Source organism: Sphaerulina musiva (assembly GCF_000320565.1).
Source record: "Sphaerulina musiva SO2202 unplaced genomic scaffold SEPMUscaffold_1, whole genome shotgun sequence".
In the NCBI taxonomy this organism is placed as follows: Eukaryota; Fungi; Ascomycota; class Dothideomycetes; order Mycosphaerellales; family Mycosphaerellaceae; genus Sphaerulina; species Sphaerulina musiva.
In genome coordinates, this window is record NW_016017383.1 from 1,453,058 (window position 1) to 1,473,406 (window position 20,349).

At 52.9% G+C, this 20,349-nt stretch overlaps 7 protein-coding genes across 7 annotated transcripts; 3 read left to right on the forward strand and 4 right to left on the reverse strand.

Annotated features, from left to right (window-relative positions):
* Positions 1 to 105: 105 nt before the first annotated feature.
* SEPMUDRAFT_145855 (threonine ammonia-lyase, biosynthetic) lies at positions 106 to 2,536 on the reverse strand. The gene is made up of 2 exons (XM_016903304.1): positions 2,265 to 2,536; positions 106 to 2,095 (listed from the first exon to the last, which is right to left on the reverse strand). The coding sequence occupies exons 1-2, from the start codon at positions 2,481 to 2,483 to the stop codon at positions 566 to 568; spliced, it is 1,749 nt and encodes a 582-aa protein (XP_016764779.1). The 5' UTR covers positions 2,484 to 2,536; the 3' UTR covers positions 106 to 565.
* A 250-nt stretch (positions 2,537 to 2,786) lies between these two features.
* Positions 2,787 to 3,837, forward strand: SEPMUDRAFT_145856 (uncharacterized protein). The gene is made up of 2 exons (XM_016903305.1): positions 2,787 to 3,051; positions 3,114 to 3,837. Exons 1-2 carry the CDS (start codon positions 2,888 to 2,890, stop codon positions 3,553 to 3,555), a joined length of 606 nt encoding a protein of 201 aa, XP_016764780.1. The 5' UTR covers positions 2,787 to 2,887; the 3' UTR covers positions 3,556 to 3,837.
* A 381-nt stretch (positions 3,838 to 4,218) lies between these two features.
* SEPMUDRAFT_160084 (alcohol dehydrogenase GroES domain protein) lies at positions 4,219 to 5,652 on the forward strand. The gene is made up of 3 exons (XM_016907880.1): positions 4,219 to 4,443; positions 4,520 to 5,238; positions 5,361 to 5,652. The coding sequence occupies exons 1-3, from the start codon at positions 4,325 to 4,327 to the stop codon at positions 5,552 to 5,554; spliced, it is 1,032 nt and encodes a 343-aa protein (XP_016764781.1). The 5' UTR covers positions 4,219 to 4,324; the 3' UTR covers positions 5,555 to 5,652.
* Positions 5,653 to 5,962: 310 nt separating this feature from the next.
* Positions 5,963 to 6,938, reverse strand: SEPMUDRAFT_145858 (uncharacterized protein). Its single transcript, XM_016903306.1, has one exon. It carries the CDS (start codon positions 6,761 to 6,763, stop codon positions 6,476 to 6,478), a length of 288 nt encoding a protein of 95 aa, XP_016764782.1. The 5' UTR covers positions 6,764 to 6,938; the 3' UTR covers positions 5,963 to 6,475.
* A 216-nt stretch (positions 6,939 to 7,154) lies between these two features.
* On the reverse strand, positions 7,155 to 8,838 carry SEPMUDRAFT_152825 (uncharacterized protein; the record flags this gene model as incomplete). Its single annotated transcript, XM_016907487.1, has 3 exons — positions 8,076 to 8,838; positions 7,614 to 7,937; positions 7,155 to 7,547 (listed from the first exon to the last, which is right to left on the reverse strand). Coding segments are annotated over exons 1-3 (1,020 nt in total), but the record flags the coding sequence as incomplete, so codon positions are not given.
* A 4,632-nt stretch (positions 8,839 to 13,470) lies between these two features.
* On the reverse strand, positions 13,471 to 16,858 carry SEPMUDRAFT_34273 (P-loop containing nucleoside triphosphate hydrolase protein; the record flags this gene model as incomplete). Its single annotated transcript, XM_016908566.1, has 2 exons — positions 13,471 to 13,849; positions 13,917 to 16,858. The coding sequence occupies 2 exons, from the start codon at positions 16,856 to 16,858 to the stop codon at positions 13,471 to 13,473; spliced, it is 3,321 nt and encodes a 1,106-aa protein (XP_016764784.1).
* A 450-nt stretch (positions 16,859 to 17,308) lies between these two features.
* SEPMUDRAFT_145860 (POPLD-domain-containing protein) lies at positions 17,309 to 20,202 on the forward strand. Its single transcript, XM_016903307.1, has 2 exons — positions 17,309 to 17,808; positions 17,883 to 20,202. The coding sequence occupies exons 1-2, from the start codon at positions 17,428 to 17,430 to the stop codon at positions 20,184 to 20,186; spliced, it is 2,685 nt and encodes an 894-aa protein (XP_016764785.1). The 5' UTR covers positions 17,309 to 17,427; the 3' UTR covers positions 20,187 to 20,202.
* The last annotated feature ends 147 nt before the right edge of the window (positions 20,203 to 20,349 follow it).

Sequence of the window (20,349 nt, forward strand, 5' to 3'; positions counted from 1 at the left end):
TTTTGTCTGCCATGCCATGCCATGCCCACGACCCCCTTTCGGTGCTGGCTGGCACACGTCATCCTTTCTAGTTACCTAGATATCTCTATGTACATAACTGTACCCCGCGCGTTTGGAGATATGTGTATGGGTCGAGGATGGTTGGGAAGTGAGGCAGTAGCAGCAGCAGGAAACAGTGACAGAATCTGGAACTCTATATGTACCCCGTGAGAAACGCGAAGCGTTTATGACAGCTGTGGGGGGTTTTTTGGCAGGAGGCAGAGCGCGCCCTTTCCTTAATCAGTATCCGGATACATGCAGCATGTAGGTCCCCCGGGCTGGCATTTCATCACTTGTGTGACATCGGCTGCTACACACACAGGCATACACGCACAAGCTGTGGTATCTCGTCTTATCGTAGACGGGGGACTTCCTCCTCACTGGTATCCGGCCATGTGAGGTCGTGCCGGGGATAGTGACAATGGAAGGTGTGTGGATTATCCGGTCTTCAGCCTAAGCCGAGAAAGAGAGAGAGAGAGAGAGAGAGAGAATCCGGGACATGAGATAGAGACACGGCTGACTTCTTTCAAGCTGTCTGCTTGTTTCGCATGAACATCTGGTAGGTCTCGTTTCGAGTTTCCTCGGTGTAGCCATAGCCCAGATCCTGGAGGAACTTGTTCAGCCCATCTTCCTCGCCAGGCGGACACTGGATACCGGCGAGGATCTTTGCGATGTCGCCACCGTAGTTGCGATAGTGGAAAAGAGAAATGTTGTATTGCGGCTGGAGCATGGTCAGGAACTTGTGCAGAGCGCCTCCTCGCTCGGGAAACTCGAATGCGAAAATGCGTTCGTTCTCGGCATTGCTTCGTCCTCCAACCAGATAGCGAATGTGAGACTTGGCCAGCTCGTCACCACTGATGTCTCGAGCGGTCATGCCGTGGCTACGAAGTCTGGAGAGGAGGTCTTGCACTTCCAATGTCCGGGTGGTAGGGTTGACCTGGATACCGATCAAAACATCGGCTGACGCATCTGACGCATACCGGTAGCTGAACTCGGTCACCGCCATAGGCGTGACTTCCTTGATGAGTGTTGCAAAAGCTCCGGGCTTTTCGGGGATGTTCACGCAGAGTAAAGCCTCTTTCTGCTCTCCAATGGCCGCCCGCTCAGCCACGAAGCGCAAGCGATCGAAGTTCATGTTCGCTCCACTGGCAATGGAAACAAGCTGTCGTCGAGTGTCTTGAGAAGGGTGGGCCTTGACATACTTTTTCAAGCCAGCAAGTGAAAGAGCTCCGGCTGGCTCCAAGATAGATCGTGTGTCCTCAAACACGTCCTTGATAGCAGCACAGATATCGTCGGTATCGACGAGTATGACCTCGTCCACTACTTCCTGGCAGAGACGAAAAGTCTCCTCGCCCACTGTTTTCACCGCCTGGCCGTCGGCGAAGAGCCCGACCTCCTTGAGCGTGATGCGTGTTCCAGCCTTCAACGATCTCACCAGAGCATTGGCATCGTAGCTCTCAACCCCAATGATCTTGACATGAGGTGCGAAGCGCTTAATGTACGTTCCGATACCAGCGATCAGGCCACCACCACCGACGCAGCAAAAGATGGCTTCGAGCTTGGACAAGTCGGCCTGGCGAAGAATCTCAGCGCCGATGGTGCCCTGGCCAGCGATGACATACGGATCGTCAAAGGGTGGAATGTTGGTCAAGCCGTTAGCTTGTCCCCTACGATTACACTCTGCTTTGGCTTCGTCGAAGTCTGCACCATGAAGGACGACGTTACCGCCCAGCCGTGAAACGTTGGCGTACTTGATAGCGGGCGTCCCGGTAGGCATGACGATGGTTGCAGGAATCTTCAGTTTTCGAGCAGAGTACGCCACGCCCTGAGCATGGTTACCAGCCGAGCATGCGATGACGCCCTTCCATCGCTCTTGGTCCGTCAGATGTGCCATCTTGTTATAGGCGCCGCGCAACTTGAATGAGAAGACAGGGAGCAAGTCCTCTCGCTTGAGCAGAATGGTCGTTTCCATTCGATTGCTGAGATTGACGGCGTGCGTGAGTGGGGTTTGCTCGACAACATCGTAGACTTTGGCGGTAGTGATGAGTCGAATGTACTGGACATTCAGTCAGCTCAAGTCAAGGCGCCGACAACGTTCCTAGAAGCTATTCTGAGTCTGTCCAGACCAGCAGCTATCTTCGGATCTGGAAAAAGTCGAGTAGTGCGGTGCTGTAAAGAACTCGAGGAAGTACTCGAGGCCATGGGACCGTGAGCAGGTGACTCACATCTGGGTGACCATTGGGCAGAAGCAAATGCTCGGGTACGATGGTGGGTGCTCGTTCTTTCGACCTTGATGACACCGGCGAGGTATTTGCGGTATACTCAGTCAAAGCAAGAGTAGTGTGTGTTGGTCTTGGAGGAGTTTTGGGGCAAGTCGCCTCAACAGGAGTGTGCGTGCCATTCGTGCCATTGGTGCCATCAGGCACTCCATTGGCTTCCGTCATGTCCGTAGTCTTCTCACGTGTCGAATGCAGTCCACAGGTGTTGTATTCGAGCAGGCCAGATGGAACGATTGTTGTTGTTGTTGAGTGGTTGTTGTTGAAACGACAGCGGACTCATACATGTATCTATCAACGCCAAGAATTATGCAAAATATGTCGTTGCATCAGGTACCTAGTGCCTAACTCCGTCGCGACTCTTTTAGAATATGAACCCTGCTAGCGGCGGCTCATGCGGGATAGCATCATCCACTCCGAAGAGTGAATCTCGCTCGGGAGTGATCGAGCGGGATCGATTTGGCGATATGAGTTGACACTCAGTGAAGCCACTGACCATTCTCATACTACACCTCACAACCCAAGGAGTACCACAGTAGACGACGATTTTCCCAGAGAAAAAACAGCCAGCCATGTCAGTACCGGGCAATATCAACACGGCGCCTCCGCCATCCTCATTTGACGAAAACAATGAGTTCTACGAGGAATCGCGCATGGCCAAGATGAAGCGGAGGCTCGCAGAAGAGCCATTGATCCCACTAGGATGTGCCCTGACGTGTTGGGCGTTATATGAAGCGTAAGCAGCGGCAGCTCTCGCAAGTCATCATGCCCACAATGCTGAGATGTCGATTTGTACAGAACGCGATCGATCAAGTCTGGAGACAAACACCGCACGAATCGTATGTTCCGTCGACGAATCTACGCGCAGGGGTTTACGATTCTTGCCATGATAGCGGGGAGCGCGTACTACGAGGGCGATCGTTCAAAACGAAAGGAGTTCGAGGGTGTTGTGGCAGACAAACAGAAGAAGGAGCGCCACGAGGCGTGGTTACGAGAATTGGAGGCGCGAGACGAAGAAGAGCAGGAACTGAGAGCACTGCGAAGTAAACTGATGAAGGCACGCACAGCAGAGAGGAAGGAGTTCACACAAGAAGAGCGTCGCATACTGGAGGAGAAGCAGAGACGAGACAGCGGCCAGTCCGAGGGTGGCTGGGGCTCTATCAAGAGCGCACTCGAAGACAACGAAAGGCGAAAGATGAGGATATTGAGCGCAGCCATGGAGCTGTGGCGGAGCAGGTGAAAGGGTCGGGGAAGATGCATTGTAAGCGTAAGGTATAGAGGGGGAGAAATTCGTTCACATCAGGCCAGCGAGCGACGTGTACCGTATACAGAACGGGTTGACGCAGGTCCAAAAGCAACAAGGCATATGGTCTTCTATGTGACTATGCTCAGTCAAAGAAGTCCACCAAAGTTCAGGTACGAGTACGCTCACAAGTTTTCGAGTCCTAAAGCTGAGACTCGGCCTTTCCGAACGACAGACTGGCACACCTGCGGGTTGCGGACTTCCAGATATAGGGTAAGCAAAAACTGATGCTGAGTATATATTATCTGCTATCAGTTCTCATCTCTGCTGCGGGAACCTTTCTCCTAGCGGAAACTAGGTAGGCATACACAGAGAGAGGGTGGAGACTCTCTATAGGTAATCCAAACGCGACCCTTTTTGTTCTCGTTCCAACTACACATCAATTACGTGCCCGAGGATCTACCTTTCTCAGCTATTCCCCGAAAAGTGGTCTCGACCGCTTGGTAAACGCCTAAAACAACGCATATGCCCATTCGCGGGGTTAACTTTGCCAGCCGCATCGCCGTGAATGAGGGGGTGATGCAGCCTCCCTTATAAAGAAGACCGAGCTATATGTACCTCGCTCATATCATACAGGTCAGGTAAGGCAAGGTATTGGTAGAAAAGCACAAAGAACCTTCATCGTCGTCAGTACTCAGACTGGCGTGTCATCACCCCAATAGCTGACTCTTCAGAACAACCTACATCAAACGGAGAGACCGTCAAGATGAAAGCCGTCAAAGTGGTGGGATACAACCAGAAGTTGGAGATGTCTGAGGCTCCCGAACCTCAGATTGAACATCCTCTAGATGTCATTGTGAAAATCGGTGCAGCGGGAGTTTGCAGGTTTGTCATTTGCTTGAGTGCTTCTCACTGAAAAGAAAAAAAAAGAGAAAAAACTGACCACCAGCGAATTTTCCAGAACAGATATTCACATTCTCGAAGGACAATGGGAAGAAAAGTCCGGCGTGACACTCCCGTATACCATCGGGCACGAAAACGCCGGTTGGATTCACGCCGTGGGATCCTCCGTCACAGGCCTCGCCATCGGTGACGCCGTCATCTTGCACCCGTTAGTCACCTGCGGACTCTGCCGAGCATGTCGGTCGGGCGATGATGTGCACTGCGAGAATTCATCCTTCCCAGGCATCAATCTCGACGGCGGATATGCCGAATATCTCAAAACGACGGCGCGCAGTGTGATAAAATTGGACGCCAACTTGCAACCGGCAGACGTTGCTGCGCTCGCGGATGCCGGGTTGACGGCATATCATGCTGCTGCGAAAGCGGCACAAGGGTTGCGGCCGGGGGAATTTTGTGTGATTATTGGGGCGGGAGGATTGGGTCATATTGGGGTGCAGGTCATGGCTGCGATTAGTGGAGCGACGTTGATTGTGATTGATCGCAATCCTGATGCGTTGGCTCTGGCGAAGGAAATCGGCGCCGACCATGTGGTTTTGTCGACTGAGGATGGCACGTTTGTCAAGGAGATTCTCGATCTGACCAAGGGGAAAGGCGCCGAGGCTGTGCTCGACTTTGTCTGTGAAGGTGGCTCGATGGTGTCTGGGGTGAAAATGTTGCGTCGTGCAGGCAATTATTACGTCGTGGGCTATGGAGAGAATATCAATATCCCTACCATTGGTAAGTCTTCTTTTTTTTTCTTTTTTTTTTTCTTTTTTTTTCTTTCTTTTCTTTTCAGATTTGCAGCTACCTACCTACCCACCTACCTTGGATATTCGTCGAGACTGACCAACTACCTCCAGACATCATCTCGAGCGAGATCAACATCATCGGCAACCTCGTGGGGAGCTACAATGACCTAGCAGAATTGATGGTCCTTGCTGCACAGGGCAAGGTGAAACTCCACACACAGCAGTACAAGCTAGATGATTTCCAAAAGGCGATTGACGATTTGAGCGCGGGCAAAGTACGTGGACGCGCCATCTTGGTGCCATAGCTATGTACCTAAAAGTACATGGTAGTCAGGTACTAGTAGAGCGAGGCCATCCGGCAGCATACCTACATTACTCGGATAGGTAATTGGGAGTAATCAAGCGGTGTTCAATACCTACTATTAAAAGAAGATCCACTGGTAGAGAGGGTCTCACGTTTCGGTCAGGATCATGTCGTGCAGCACGCATGTCAAAGCGCAATTCCAACAGCTTCTGGTTGGATGTCTTGGCAGAGAGTCGGTACATGTATTTGTCTAGGTATCTATACCAGCCTGACCAGGTAGGTACTGTAGGTAGAAACATTGGAAGTTGAACATCGCTCGGGACATTATCGTGATTACAACGGCCATCTCGGTAAGACTAGATCGAGATATTCTGGCTAATGCTTTGATGCTATACATGAGCTTGCAGGGGTACAGTAGGTCCTGGTCGGCGGTCGCATCATCGTGACTGCCAAACACGGGTGACGGGTCGTATCACCTCGTACTACATGTAGGTACATGTTGATGTACCCTATGGCATTGATATCCTCGCCATATCGTTTTTTCTCTTATTTTTTCTTATTTTTTCCTTCTTTTGTCCGCCAACGGAAATGCTCCGTCGGTCTCATTTTTGCGGTTCCCACACACAATACCTCGCTTCGGTGCTCGCAGCAGCACAAATAGCAGCATCTCCGGCTTGTGATCAATAATATGTATGTGGCGAGCTAACTAGTGGGTGTCTGCGATTCCTCGACTGGGTAATTGCAGTCAGACACGACATCACCGGCTTCATCCGTCTGCTGTGGAGGGAAGTGCGCAATGCAACTTCCGTCGGTGTCTAGAAGGGAGCATGTCCTGTCAATTCCCGGAAGCGAGACCAAGTCGGTACCGCCCTGAGCTGCAGTCCGGTCGGTATTAGTGCTTGCGTCGACGTGGCTGGTCATCTCAGACCTGTCTCTGCCAACCCCCCCCCTCGGCGACTACGGTACCGTCTTCACCCAGCTTGCCATGCCGATTCTTGGCTTGGAAGGTGGCCCAGTGTGTGCGAGGCACGGAAGTGCCCTTCGTGAAGCATTCATTGCATGCGGACATTGTACTGTCCATGCCTGGCTCTGATTTATCCCCGGGCACACTTGGTCGTCTTTGTCCCATGTTTGACGACCCATCATTTCTCATCGCTTGGTCTGTCAAGGGACATTCCGCGTTTTCGCCCTTCATCTGGCTGCAAGCCATTTGCACCGACTCTCCCCACAACCTATGCCTGCCATCATGTGAAGGCTGAACGTCCCTGCGATAGTGAGCCTGCTGGCACTGGTGACTCTTTTCATCTATCTCGGTCTATTGTCGTGGCCTCCGGAGGGAAAGTGGCTCGGCAGCCGATGCGGATCGGCGTTCATTGGTGCATGAGAGGGGATGGCGGAGTACCATTGCATCTGTGGAACAGACTGGTATGGGGCCGAGAGCATGCCAGGAGCGCCGGCGCTGCGTGGATCGTGGTGCATCATATACTGATGCTGTCCCGCCGGGGGCATATATTGAGGCATATGCGTCATGCCGGGACCGGGTGGCTGCACCGGCCGCTGCATGGGTTGCTGTATCTGTGGATGCATCGATGGTTGGTGAGGATAAGAGCTTGGTAGTGGTTGTGGTGGTGGTGGTGGTGGTGGTGCTTGCTGGTAACGCGCATTATAGCTTTGCGGATAATCGGAATACGATACTGCTCGGGTAACCTGACTCTGCGATTGCCAGCCGTGAGGTTGCTGCTGCATCTGCTCCATGTTATATCCACACGGCACTTGTGGCACGCTTGGTGATGGGTGCGCCGGTGACTCTGGTCCCGGAAAAGGCGCCACGTCCGCAGCTGGAGCTTCAGCGTATCGCGTAAAGGGAGGCTGAGCACTGGGAGTACGTGATATCGGTGTCTTTCGGCTGTGTTGTTCTGCAAAGTCTGCCGTTGCCCATGGTGGTGCGGGCTGGCCAGGGGCTTGGAAAGAATGGTCTTGCGGCGAGTAGCTACCTGTGGCAAGATCAGTGTTTGCACGCAGAGCCGCAGGGGGGAGGGCGATAAAGGGCATCATGTTACCTGGCACTCGCTGGTCTGCCCGAGGCATTATGGGCATGTTTTGATATGCTGCCGAAATGGGCGGCATTGCAGGATCTCCATAACTACCTGTAAAGGCGTGCTCAAAGCCCCGCCTACCAGACTGTAGCGGCGACGTTGATACTGCTGAAGACGGTGCTGATGGCACCCCTGGCTTTCCCGATGCCTCCGATCGCGCATCGAGCATAGCCTGCTGGTCAACAGGGTAAAAGACACATTCCTTTTTCAGTCGAATGCAGTTCTGGCATCTTTGCTCAGGGTCGTCTGCAGCTAAGAGACATCTGATCTTACGACGACGGCAGTGAGCTGGCTAGTGTCAGCGAAGGACTTGCAATGACGGACGGACGGACGGGATGGAATGTATGTGTGTGTGTGGCCGCGTGCTTGGACGGCAGGCATATAAGGTGGTGGGTGCGCGGCAGGATGAGTGAGCATGTCGCTTACCGCAGGCGATGGATATTCTCTGATAGCCAAGCTTATTCCGCTTCTTGTCGAGTTCAGACTCTGACATAATGGGACCTCGAAGATGGGGCGAAGAGATGGATTTGGTGAGTGTCCTGGTGTCAGGCTTTGTTTTGGGCAGCCTCTGTGTCGTCCGATTCGATCCAGGTGGCTGTGGGGTTCCCGACGCAAAGGTTGCATTATTTGGGCGGGCCAACGCATAAGGGTCGAATGCTGGAACGGCATCGCCTATGGCTCTCGAAGAGGAGAGGATGTAGCCGTAGTGCTGGGGCGAATCCGGAGGCATGATTATGATTATTATTGCAGTAGTGACACACTGTTTGAGATTGCGGTGTCGGTCCAGTGACTCGGGCCCAGTCGAGAAGGTTGATAGCTTTACAATGCAGGCCAGCCCGTGAAGATTACAGCCGCTGCAGCCAGGCCAGGGCAATGTCTGCGTCTGCCACGCTACGCTAGGAGGTATGTGTTGGTTCGGTGTGCCGTTGCGTTAAGAGGGACAACGGGATCTCCACTCTTTGCGCTTCCACGACTTCGGCAGATACGTGCAGCGAGCGAATGGTGGAAGGATTCCACTCCTCACAAGTGCTGCCTACACCGTCTGACGAGGAGTCCGCGAGTCACGGGAGACGTCTTGAACGTCCTGTCCTGTGCGGCGTGGCGCACCCAGGATAATGGAAGCGCTAAGGCAAACATGCACGCCAGTAAGGAATGGCTGCACGATTTTGGCGAACAGACAGGATGTGTGACCAACGGCTGGCAGAGGGAGTATATTGTCTTTCTGGGGCACAGTAGTAGTGGTGATGGTGGTGTTGGTGGTGGTGGTGGTAGAAGGTTAGGTAGTAGAAGGTTAGGTAGTAGAAGGTAATGGTAGTGGTAGTAGCAGTAGGTAGTAGCAGTAGCAGTAGCAGCAGCAGCAGCAGTAGTAGTCAAACCTCCGGCCGAGTCGTTGCAATACTTTACTGCAGCTGGGATCGCGAATTCCGCTGAAGAAGGAGACAGCCAGTGGGCTCCGTGCTGAGTCGGTGGTGGTGGAGATGCTGACTTGAACTAAGTGAAGGTATAACCAACCTAGTCGGTGCTATTTGTCGCAGGTTGCCAGGTCTGATACCTGTGAGCTTACCTATTACAAGACAGCGTGTGTGCTGGTGACGATGGGGGGCTGTCGGCCTACGTGCGGCGCCACTAGCTTCAACGATAATATGTCCTTCTGCGCCCAACAACAACAAGTGTCGACAAGACGCTCGCACTTTACACTGCCAAAGTCCGAAGGGGACTCCAGTGCCACGCTAGTCCTAGGTACTGTATCCTCCCAGGCGTCCACTATCACTTAAGAGGTCGTGTAGTGCTTCCTGTTGACCATGCATGCGTGATGAAGCATAAAGGAATATCTTCGCCGGCGACGGTAGTGGTGGTAGGAGGTACTGATTGATGATATCCATTTCTGAGAGTCTCGCGTAGCCACATGGCCTTTGTCGTGCCGTCGATTATGGTGGCAAGTGGCATGCGAATCCACTTGCCTGCGTGCGTGGCTTTGCGCCCCGGAGCACGGGTCAAACAGCGTCTTTTCGCTAACGTAGGTACCTCCTACCTCCCTATGGAGACGCTCGTCGGAGGTATTCAATTATCCTTACACCGAACGAGTCCACCACCGCTCCTGACTACGACACTACCTTTATCTGGCGAGCATCCCGCAACCGCTCTCCGGGGCTTACCAAGAGCGGCGTCTCGTCAGCTTGACCTGAAAGGGAAGGCGGATTGCTCACCTCGAAGCATCTGTCGCGAGAACGTGTGTGCGAGAGAGATGAGGAGATAGGATAAGGTACCTCTAGCTATCGCTGGAGCCAGCTGGGTATCTGGATGAATGCAGGTGGTCTCGACAACGGCCACGATACTCACACATACCTAGGTATTCTCTGATTCTCTGGAATCTGGACGACGCTGCTGGCCTGCCTGCTGCTACCTCCCACTTGGCACCGCGACCGGGTTGCCGGTGTTGAAGGCCGCACCAGGCCAGGCCACCAGCCTCCTCCAGGGACAGGCATTGGCAAGACGTGGCGTTGGATGTGAAGCAGATCGTGCAAATCGTGTCGTGGCGGGGCTAGAGATCTCGCGCCAAACCTAACCGAAAGCACCTAATCGGACGCGTTTGCCCAGTAGGGACGGACGACGGGGAGGGGAGGGTCGTGCAGCGTCTGGCGTCTGCACGGCTGCCTCTAGCCGGCTGGGAGGGAGCGTAGGTGGGAAGGCAAGGCGAAGCGTGTAGTATACCTACTCATTCGCAGCCCCGCATCATATCACGTTGGTGCTATACATACATGTAGGAGGTACAAGTATGATGTAGGTACCTCATAATACATGAACCTGTGAACTATATGATGTACGTCTCTGAGTCTGTGGTGAGAGCCGACGGTGCAGACAGGCTAGTAGACATGTAGTCGTAGTTCGTAGTCGTACCTCTCAGTCGCAAGTTAGTGTAGGAGAGGTAAGGTAGGACTTGGAGGTACGGCAGTGCAGTGCCGATTAGTCGGATCAGATTGGGAAGGCCTAGCCACCAGATGCCGCGGCGAGATGCCGCCACGAGATGCCACCACATGGCGAGAGAGGAGGAGGGAGAGAGGGAGAGGGAGAGAGAGAGAGAGGGAAGGGAGAGGGCATAATAATGGAAGGTTCCGTCCGGCAGCAAACTCAACCACTGCAGACATGTACATCGGTACCTACCTCCTACCTCTAGGTGTAGGAGGTGGTAGGAGGTACATGTAGGTGGCAGTGGTAGGATGTATCATTCTTCCGCTAGGCCCTGCAGCCATCCACCGAATAATGGCCGTCCTGACCTGATGAGTCGTGACACGTCGCCTTGCCGCTCCACGTTGTCTTTACCGCTCCCCACGTGCTGGAGACGTGTCATGTGTGGTGATCTGGACGACTAAGGGAGGTACATGTATGTATGGATGCAGTAGGTCGAAGCACAGAAAACAAGACTAAGGTAGGTACTGAGCCTGAGGGACGACTTGTCGACCACCTACTGGCCACCGCGGAGGGGCATCCGAGGGAGGACTAACAACAGCGCATACCTCCGCCAAGCGCCGAATGGTCCCAGGACGAAATACTGATAATGGAAACAGAGGCAGAATCCGCGGGCGCACACAGCATACAAATTGCAGAGCCAGCCAGCCAGCCAGCCCTGAGAGTGAGTGAGGGGCGCACTTGTGCAAAGAGGAAAATAGTGCACAGGGCAGTAGAAAAAAAAATACGGTAGGTTTCGACACCTTTGAATCCTTCAATAACTCATCTCACAGTGTACAGACGCATTCATTGGCCACCTCACGCACGCATCTTATTATCGCAAATTGCGCCTCATCGGGCCATCGCGATCACTTTGTTGAAGGAGCACTAGGAACAGTAAGGTATGGTACGTTAGCGTGCTGCCTGGGTGATCTACAGACGTCGCGAGAACGCGAGACGCGGCACTTCGGCGACCACAAGCACGGCGTTCGGTACCTTAATTCACTCACCTACGTCTTGGCAGTGGAACAGGAACCCGAACCAACCAAATCCCATTTTCTTTGGTCGCTGCTAAAACACATTATTGAGAAGAGTACCTTACTTGACCTGAAGAAAAGCGCTACCTCCTATAGTGGACCAAATACGGAGAACGCAATAATGCCCCACCACTGCAGATGCCACTCTTAGCACGCACGCTACAGAAGGTAGGTAGTGAATGGTGAGAAGAGCTACGAGGTAGAAACAACTTCGCTCATCGTCACGCTTGTGTACGTAGAAGGTACGGTCGGGTACGTCTCTTCGTCAGGCAAACGCTAGCGATAGAGAAGGGGAGGGGCTGTCCTCTCAGCGCAGAGCATACTCCCTTTGGGCTATAGTGGTATATTGCGCCTTCGCACTGACTCGCCCAGACGGAAAGCTTCGCAGACAGATCAATACGAGGGCACGAGGGCACAAGGCACGATGCACGAGGCACGCGGCACGCTATTATAGAAGAACTTACCTCCTAGCTTTGCTGTTCGCAGTGTACGAATCTGTCCTTTTCAGCTTAGTAATAAACGAGGTGATAGACACGTCGGAGCGAACAGTCGTTACCTGTTAAGTACCTGCGACTCATGTCCCCAATTTTGAACATGGAAATGTAACAGTAGCAGTAAGGTAGGATGGGGGAATATGGAATCTGGACATGAGGCTTGCAGTTGCACTGCCTGCCAGGCGAGCATTTCCGGATCCGAGCCTGCTTGTAATTTTTTATTTTTTCAATTTTTTATTTTATTTTTCAAATTTCCTGCTGTGTAGTGCCTCGGTATCGGTGTACATAGGTACTGGTACTAGCTGGTACCACCTCACCAACATTGTTATCTCTCGGTCTTTACTCCGAAAAGCATCCCCGGGCAAATTGAAATCCTGCTTTTCTGAAACACACACACACACTTCTTCTCTGATGATAACAACGCTCACTACCTAACTAATACTCAGGTACTAGTAGTAGACCAGACCAGGTACTGCGAACATCATCATCACCACTACCTATCATCATTACATATTGGGTGTGAGAGAGAGGGAGATAGAGCCCCATAAAACCTCGCCAAAATCAAATTTCGCACCGTCTGCCTGCCTGTCTGTCTGCTCGGTGGGTTCATGCCCGTGGTTTCATTTCCTACCCAGATCCAAAGATTCAACATGGCAACACAGCAAGATCCAAGCAGAGCAGAGAGACAAGAGTACAACAATACCTACGGTAAGACCAGGTAACGTCTTCATCACCGTTTTGTTTTTCCAAATCAGGCAAATGCACACATTGCTGGTTCGCTTCGCTTGTTCACACATGGAAAGAAAAGAAATGGTAAAGATATAATTGTAGGTAGGTCAGGCATATATAGGTAGCGAGCGCCACGCTGTTGGACCTAAAAGTCTTCAGGTAGGTACCGTACCTAGGTAAGTGTGAGGTAGGTAAGGTACATGTAAGAGTTGCCATAGGTTGGCAACATCATTATCCAACCGGGTCCTTCCACAGATTCCAGCTTCTACCTCAGGTACATCTATGTACGCTTGTACGTACGGATGGATGGTTGGGGGCATTTCATTTCATTTCATTCATTTATTTGGCTTTTTCATTTTACCAAATTTTCTCACAATACCTAGAGGTACCTTGATGAATTGTACCACCAACCACCAACCACCAACCACACCACTCACATTAGCCAGCCAGAGCCGACAGTTCTTCGAGATGGAGTTTGCACTGAGTAACGTGACACGTGGGAGAACGCATCAGCCAGTTGAGAGGACAGAAGGTGCGACAGGGACGTCTTGGAAGCAGTTTTCACTCTCTGTTCGGCCACTTCATGTTCCTTTGCTAGGAACGTCTCTGCCAACTCTAAGCCGCGACTCCGCGCTTCAGATTCAGTGCCAGCTGTGCCATATTTTCAAACGTGTCTAGCTGATCTGACTTATCCGGCATATACTCTCCACTTGCGATGCAATGCACCTTCATGTTCGGGTGGTACTTCAGATTGTTGAGCAGCTTTGGTGTGATGAGGAAGTATTGCGATGTGTGTTCTGCACATGCAATATCCACCATGCGAGAGTGCACCATTCTCTCATTGCGTGGATCCATGCCTTGGTTGATCTCGTCAACGACTCGAAAGGGCGCTCGTGCCATGCTTTGCATGGCCATGAGATAGAAGATCGTAGAGACAGCTCGTTCGCCTCCGGATTGGCGATGAGAATTGAGGACCTGCAGCTGTTCATTCTCTCTGTGTAAAATATTAGTATCTCTTTGTTCTCTGTGAGTCGATGAGTGAACTCGTGTGCATGAATTACCTGAATTTGACCTTGATCTGGATCGCCCAATCCGCAAAGTCCTCCTGCTTGTCAATGCCAACCTCTCCGGCACACGAGATGAATGTAAAGTTTTCCGAGAATGCATCTGATATCTTGCGGACCAGTTCATCAAGCTGGGGTTCCCACAATTCTCGTATCTGCGCAATCTTCGTGGTGAGAGCCTCGAGGTCGTCACCAAGCGTCTTACGTTGGGCACGTCTCTCCTCGATCTTCTTTGCGCGTGCCTCAAACTCTCTGACTAGGTTTGCGTTACCAGTGCCAGCCAACAGTTCCAAAGACGCTTCCACTGATGCAATCTCCGTGTCTAACGCTGGTGGCTCCCAGTCTTTGATCAACTCATGAATCTCATCCTCAAGTGGTGTAAGGTCACCATTACGCATTTCGGCGACAAGCTGGTGGACGGCTTCCGATTTGGCCTTTCCGAGTCGGCGGGCTTCCCTTTCTTTTTGGATAGCCACACGAAGATCGTTTTCCTTGGTAGTCAGGAGATCCTTGTCGGCCTGATTACGAGCCGTGACTTGTGCCAAGTCCGATGCAGCTTCGATGCCGTTGATTTCAGCCCTCAGAAGCTCTTCCTGGAAGTCTCGCAGATTGCGAACGGCAGTACCGTGGTCCAAGGCTTGCTGCCCCTGTTCGAAAATCAGTCGCATCTGCCTCTGTGCAATTTCCCATTTCCTAGCATCTTGCTCTGCCAGTTGAGCTTGGAGGTCCGCCAGGCGTGCTTTATTGCTTGCCAATTTAGTCGGAAGGCCGTCATATTGTGACTTCTGCTGCTGGAGATGCGCCTTCTCTTTCTTGATACTCTCTACCTCATCTTTCAATTTTGTGATCTTCTCCTTGAGCTGGGCAGCTCGCGCACGCACGCCATGCATTTCCTCCTTGATGTGACTGATCTCGCCTTCGAGAGTGGCGATTCTCGCCTTGCTATCTTCCTCGGCTTGGGTACTCACAGGCGCATCAGTAAGGAGTCTCGCTCGGTGAAGGGGCGAAACCCTTGCAGCGGTGCCGGCGTCTCCATACTCCCCTCGTCGAATCATTCGGTAGGTGTTGGTTGGAGTGCACCATGAGCTAATGGATGTCTTTTTGAGCATGTCATATTGATCCTCAGTGATATCTCGTTTGCAAAAAGCATTTCGGTGAAGGTTCGTGTTGTCGCACAACATGGCTAGGACCGGCTCTGGACCGGTGATTAGTTCCATGAGCCATCCATCCAAGCCGAGTCGCTTCATCTCCTCTGGGCTGGTATCGGGGGTCGGGTACTGGTCCAAGCCTAGGGTCGAGTTGCGAATGTTGACATCCGTCAGGCCCATGACCTGGTATGCCTGGTGTGTCAACACATTGAAGTCATTGCGGCTGCAAACAGTGAAAGCCTTCAACTCTCCCGCGCCTACCATAGCTTCTATCCAATCTGCGTCTCGGCCCCCCTTTACGGCACAGACGATCATGGGTGGGCCAAATACTTCGTGCTCAAACTTGTCTTTATTCGCTTGAACCCATCTCCATACGTCGGCCGAGGCCCTCGACACACCTGACAACTTGCTCTCAAGCCTTCCCGCCTGTGACTGCAAATGCGTCTGTTTTTCTTCCTCCTGTGCAATGATTTGTTGCCGCTGACGCGCCTGCTCTCGGAGCTCGCCCACCGTCTCATGGCCCCTGTTGAGCTCGTCCTCAAGGGTGCGGATTTCCCGCCCCAGCTGAGTCGTCTTCTCGTTCATCTCTACTGCGTTGAACTCTGCCGGCGGGCTGGCCATTGCGTTCTCGATAGTCCTGATTGCCTGTTGCAGCTTGGCCACGTCCTGTTTCGCCTTTGCAGCATTGACAGTCTCTGCCTTGGTTTCCGCATCACATCCTGCGACCGCCTCCTCAAGCTCCTTGAATCGACTCGCTACATGTGCCACTGTTTCCACACTGCGCTGCACCATGCGCTTCTTCGATTCGACAGCTCGTTTGACAGCCGCGACATAGGTTTCCTTTGCCGCAACGGCTCGCATGTTGGGCTCAATTTGATCCTCTACACGTCTCTTCTCCTCCTTTGCCTCCCTCTCGCGTGCTCTCGCCTCCTCGTGCTTTCTCTTCAGCTCGTTGAACTCTGTACAAGGTCTAAATCTCTTCAGCAGTTCGAGCTTCTCCTGGACCAATTCACGTTCTCGCATGCGTTCCACGTCCATCTCTTGAGCACGCTGCCGATCCTCCAGCCTCTTCAGCTCTTCAAAGAGATTTTGCTGGTCGTTCAGTAATGCCTTCTCCTCTCGACGCCACTTCTTGAGGTCCTCATGATACTGCGACATCTGTTCACCACCGGCAGCTCTCTGGGTTTGCACAAGCAGATCTACCGGCGACAAGGCAGCAAAATCGGCAACTCTGTCCTGCGGCAAGAATTGGCACAAATTGTCGACTTGAATGGAGAAGCTTCGGCAGAATTCCTGGACCGCCTTGTTCGAGACGGTCTTGCCGTTGATCTTGAAAGCTGTCTTCTTATCCTGGTTGTTTTTGCCGCCTCCATCACGACTGATCCTGCATCCGATGATGGGGTTTGTCTGCTGGCGTTGGGGATCTGCCTTGAGCTCGATCTCGATGATTGCTTCTTTGCAGCCATGCTTGACGAACTCACTGACGTCTTTGGCGCGACCGAGATGCTCCGGCTTCCAACCCAAGCCCAAGCATATACCGCACACCAAAGTACTCTTGCCTGTGCCATTGGGTCCAATGATCATGTTCAAATTTGGCCCAGGGTGAAACGTGGCGTTTGTGTAGGTGACAAAGTTCCGCATAGTAATCCGCACTATGGCACCAGGCTGGTGCTCCTGTTGAACATGGTCGTTGGCAGTGAGTCGAGCTCGTTGCTTGCCTTTCGGCGAGCGCCTGAAGCCGTCGGGCAGTAGGGGGCTTTGCTCGGACTGCCGACGCGTCAGTCTGCGCATTGCAAGCTCAGTAGTATCCGTAGTGGTTCACGCACCTCTGAGCGCGGTTCCTCCTCCTCCTCGTCGTCGTCGTCGTCTCTGGTGTCGTCGTCGCCGGGCTCATGGTCGAGACGCCGGCGTTTACTGGCCTGCGAGTCTCCATCGTCGAACGAAGTCTCCCCAGTTTCAACCTCGTCTCTCCGCCGCCTCTGCAGTGGCGGCGAAAGCGGCGGCGACGATGTGAACTCCACGTCGTCCATGTTCCCGGAGTATTGAGGGCGGGGTCGGGTGTTTTTGTTGCCTGGTGGAAGTGCACTCGAGAATTGGCGACGACGGGACGGGAGCGCGTCGAGACGCGTCTTGAGCCCGCGATGCAAAAGTCGACGTCGCCCGCTAAAACTCAATCATGGCCTTCACTTCACTTCACTTTCTACGCACTACTCGAGGTCACTGCGCAGTGCTCACCACCTGCGGACATTGATTCTGTGCAGCGTGACAGACACAGCCACGAGGAGCATGTGGTAGTGAGATGGCATGTCAGAAGGCGAGGCGCGAATTGGAAGGTTATCGTTCTGGACAATTGAATCACCATGGCCCAGCAACATCCACCGAAGACACCAGCAACGGGTAACGCTGGCTCGAAAAAGCGTAAAGATCCGCCGACAAACGCCTCCAACCTCAAAAGCGACAAGAAACGACCTAAAAACGACCATCGAGCCAAGCAACGAGATGCCCGGACACTGTCAACCCAGACGTCTTCGAAGGCCTTCAAGAATGGGCAGCTTGATGTGGACAACTTTGTCAAGTCGCGCGAATATGAAATTCGAGCTATGGAGGAGGGAATGTCCCGGAGCAAGCAAGCCCTGTCCAAACGAGCTTTCCAGCAAGTGCCCAAAGACTTGAGACGCCGCACTGCCAGTCACAATGTCAAGCGTGTGCCCAAGAGGCTACAGCCACGAGCGAAGAGGGAGGTATGTTGTGCGTGATCTTGGCCGAAGGTGGGTAGAGCTGTCACTGCTCTGTGCCATATACTGACGCCCGGTAGATGGTCGAGGACAACACTCCAACAGTGACATCAAGAAGGCGAAAGCCGACACGACACATGCGTTTGCGCCTAGAGACGGTCAAGAAGCTTCGGGCGCTAGGTTCCAAACGGAAAGAGGCCAAAGAGAAGAGTGCTGATAGCAATATCACTGTGCGACCTGTAGAACAGACCGTGCGACCTGAGACGAAAGTCGATGCAGCTGTTAAAGCACGAACTCCCAGGATCAAGAAGGCAAAACTTGCCGCGCCTCCTAAGCCGAAGGCCAAATTTCGGAAACGTCAGATAGACAAAACGTGGTTACCGACACACATGTTCCATGCAAAACGAGCTCGGATGACCACACCAAAGGAACCGCTCTGGCGATTTGCGATTCCATTGACGCCTACTGCGAAAAGCTATCGTCCTACTCACAGAGCAGCAAGCGAGAAGGGCGCCATCGCTTGGGATATGAGCTACATGTCGACTATAAGTCTCGATGGTCAGCAAAGAAGCATTGAAGGAATGCTCAAAGCTCTCTGTTTCAGTCCCGTGTCGAGCAGCGACGATCCATGGGGGTCAAAATGTGAGAGGTGGCGGAATGGCATCACAATGATGGAAGGCATGATCTTTGAGCGTGAAGCGCCGCACAAACCAATTGCACCGACAGCCGCAATTTGGTCTACATTGTCCGCACCAAAGTTCTCTGGGCCAGATGAGCTAGTCGCCAAACGCAATCGCAAATTAATGTTGAGGATGCATCCATCGGCTTTCCCGCAAGTGTGGGAAGAGTTGGTCAGGCTTGGAAAGGTAGCTAAGCCTCAAGTCAGCGTGGAAGACCTGCGATATGAGATCGGAAGCATCGAGGTCGCCGGCGCTGGCGCTACCGAAGCGTTGGTAGGCGCTCTGTGGCCTTCGACAGACTCCGCCACTTCGATCGCTCAAATTGCAAAAGTATGGCCAGCCTTGGCTGGCTTGACGGACCCTTCGCTACTCCCGTCGAATGTGATCATCGCTTGTGATATGCAGGACCCTCGCCTGCATCACCCTCCACGAACTATCAAGATATCACAGAACTCGGACGAGCAGCAACGACTCTCAGAGCTTGCGGCTGCTTGGCCACTGAAATCTGAGCATATTTCGGCAAATTTGTTCGACCGGCATGCTCGGCGTATCACCTCCTCTGCTCTCTCTAGTCAGAAGGCCATCAACAGGCGCAAATCTGCTGCGTTGCCTGGTCAGTTTCCGGACGCCATCTCCACCGATCCTAAAATTCCGACCATGGTCTACTCCACTTCCACTGGCAAAGGAAGCTGCGGCTCGTGGACTGTGCTACTCCCTTGGAAGTGTGTGCAGCCTTTGTGGTACAGTATCTTGTATTATCCACTCTCAAGTGGTAGCCAGCCAAGATTTGGTGGCCTCGCCGAGAAACGTCAACTTGCTTTCGAGGCCAACCAGGCTTGGTTTCCTGGTGACTATCCGGGCACGAGCGCAGGCTGGGAGTGGGAAGTAGAGCAGCGTAAGAAGAGAAAAGATGAGTGGGAGCGTCGGCCAAAAAGTAAGCGGGTCAACTGGGTCACTGTTGCTACTGGCAGCGCAATCAAGGGCGAAATTGGGAGTGGCTGGGCGTGTGACTGGGAACAGTTGCTCGGCGGCCCCAACACGGAGGCGCATGCGGGTGGTGCTGCTGGCCAAGCTGCGAACGAAGACATAACGATGGTCAATGGTAATGCTGCTGAAGCCGCAGGACCTGCAATGCCTGTACAAGTCACGGCACAGCCTCCAGTCACCTTTCTGCCCTCGTTGGAAGCTGAGAGGCTGTTTCAAACGATCGCGGACAATGATTTGCCCCCGAATTTGCGCAATCCCGTTATCATCGTCAGTCTGTCTTGCCTGACTCGTGGCACACCACAGACATGCGCGCGCATATATCGCCTCCCTTCCACGACCACATCTGCCCCTCTGCGCCGGAAATGGTTGGACCTGCACCCACGGAACAAGAATCAAAAAGGCCCAAAGAACAGTCTGCCACGACTCCCCAAGGATGCGCCCCCTTATCTCGTTCAGAGACGACTCGCACAAAGTCTGCTCGAGCCTGTTCGAGCTGGGGAGGACGACTACCCGACCTGTCCCGCAGAGGAAGATCTGATTGGATATGTGACAACGGGCAATCTCAATCTCAGCGAGGGAAGAGGAACGGGCATCGGCAATCTGTTGTTAAGCAGAGTGCTCAATGATGTCAGGCAGAATCGAGATGATGGCAGACTGTGCATTGTAAGGAATGCCGGTCAAAGTGTTGGTCGACTCGCGAGATGGACCCTCGCGTGAGAGAAACGCCAAATTGCCCAAAACAGAACCAAATAGGGTAGTAAGGTAATGAATTTATTACTACATCCCTTATTCACCATACCGTAAGTAGAGCGAGCACACATCGGATATACATACCTGGTTGGAATACCTACCAGGTACCTTACCTTACTGTATGTAAATG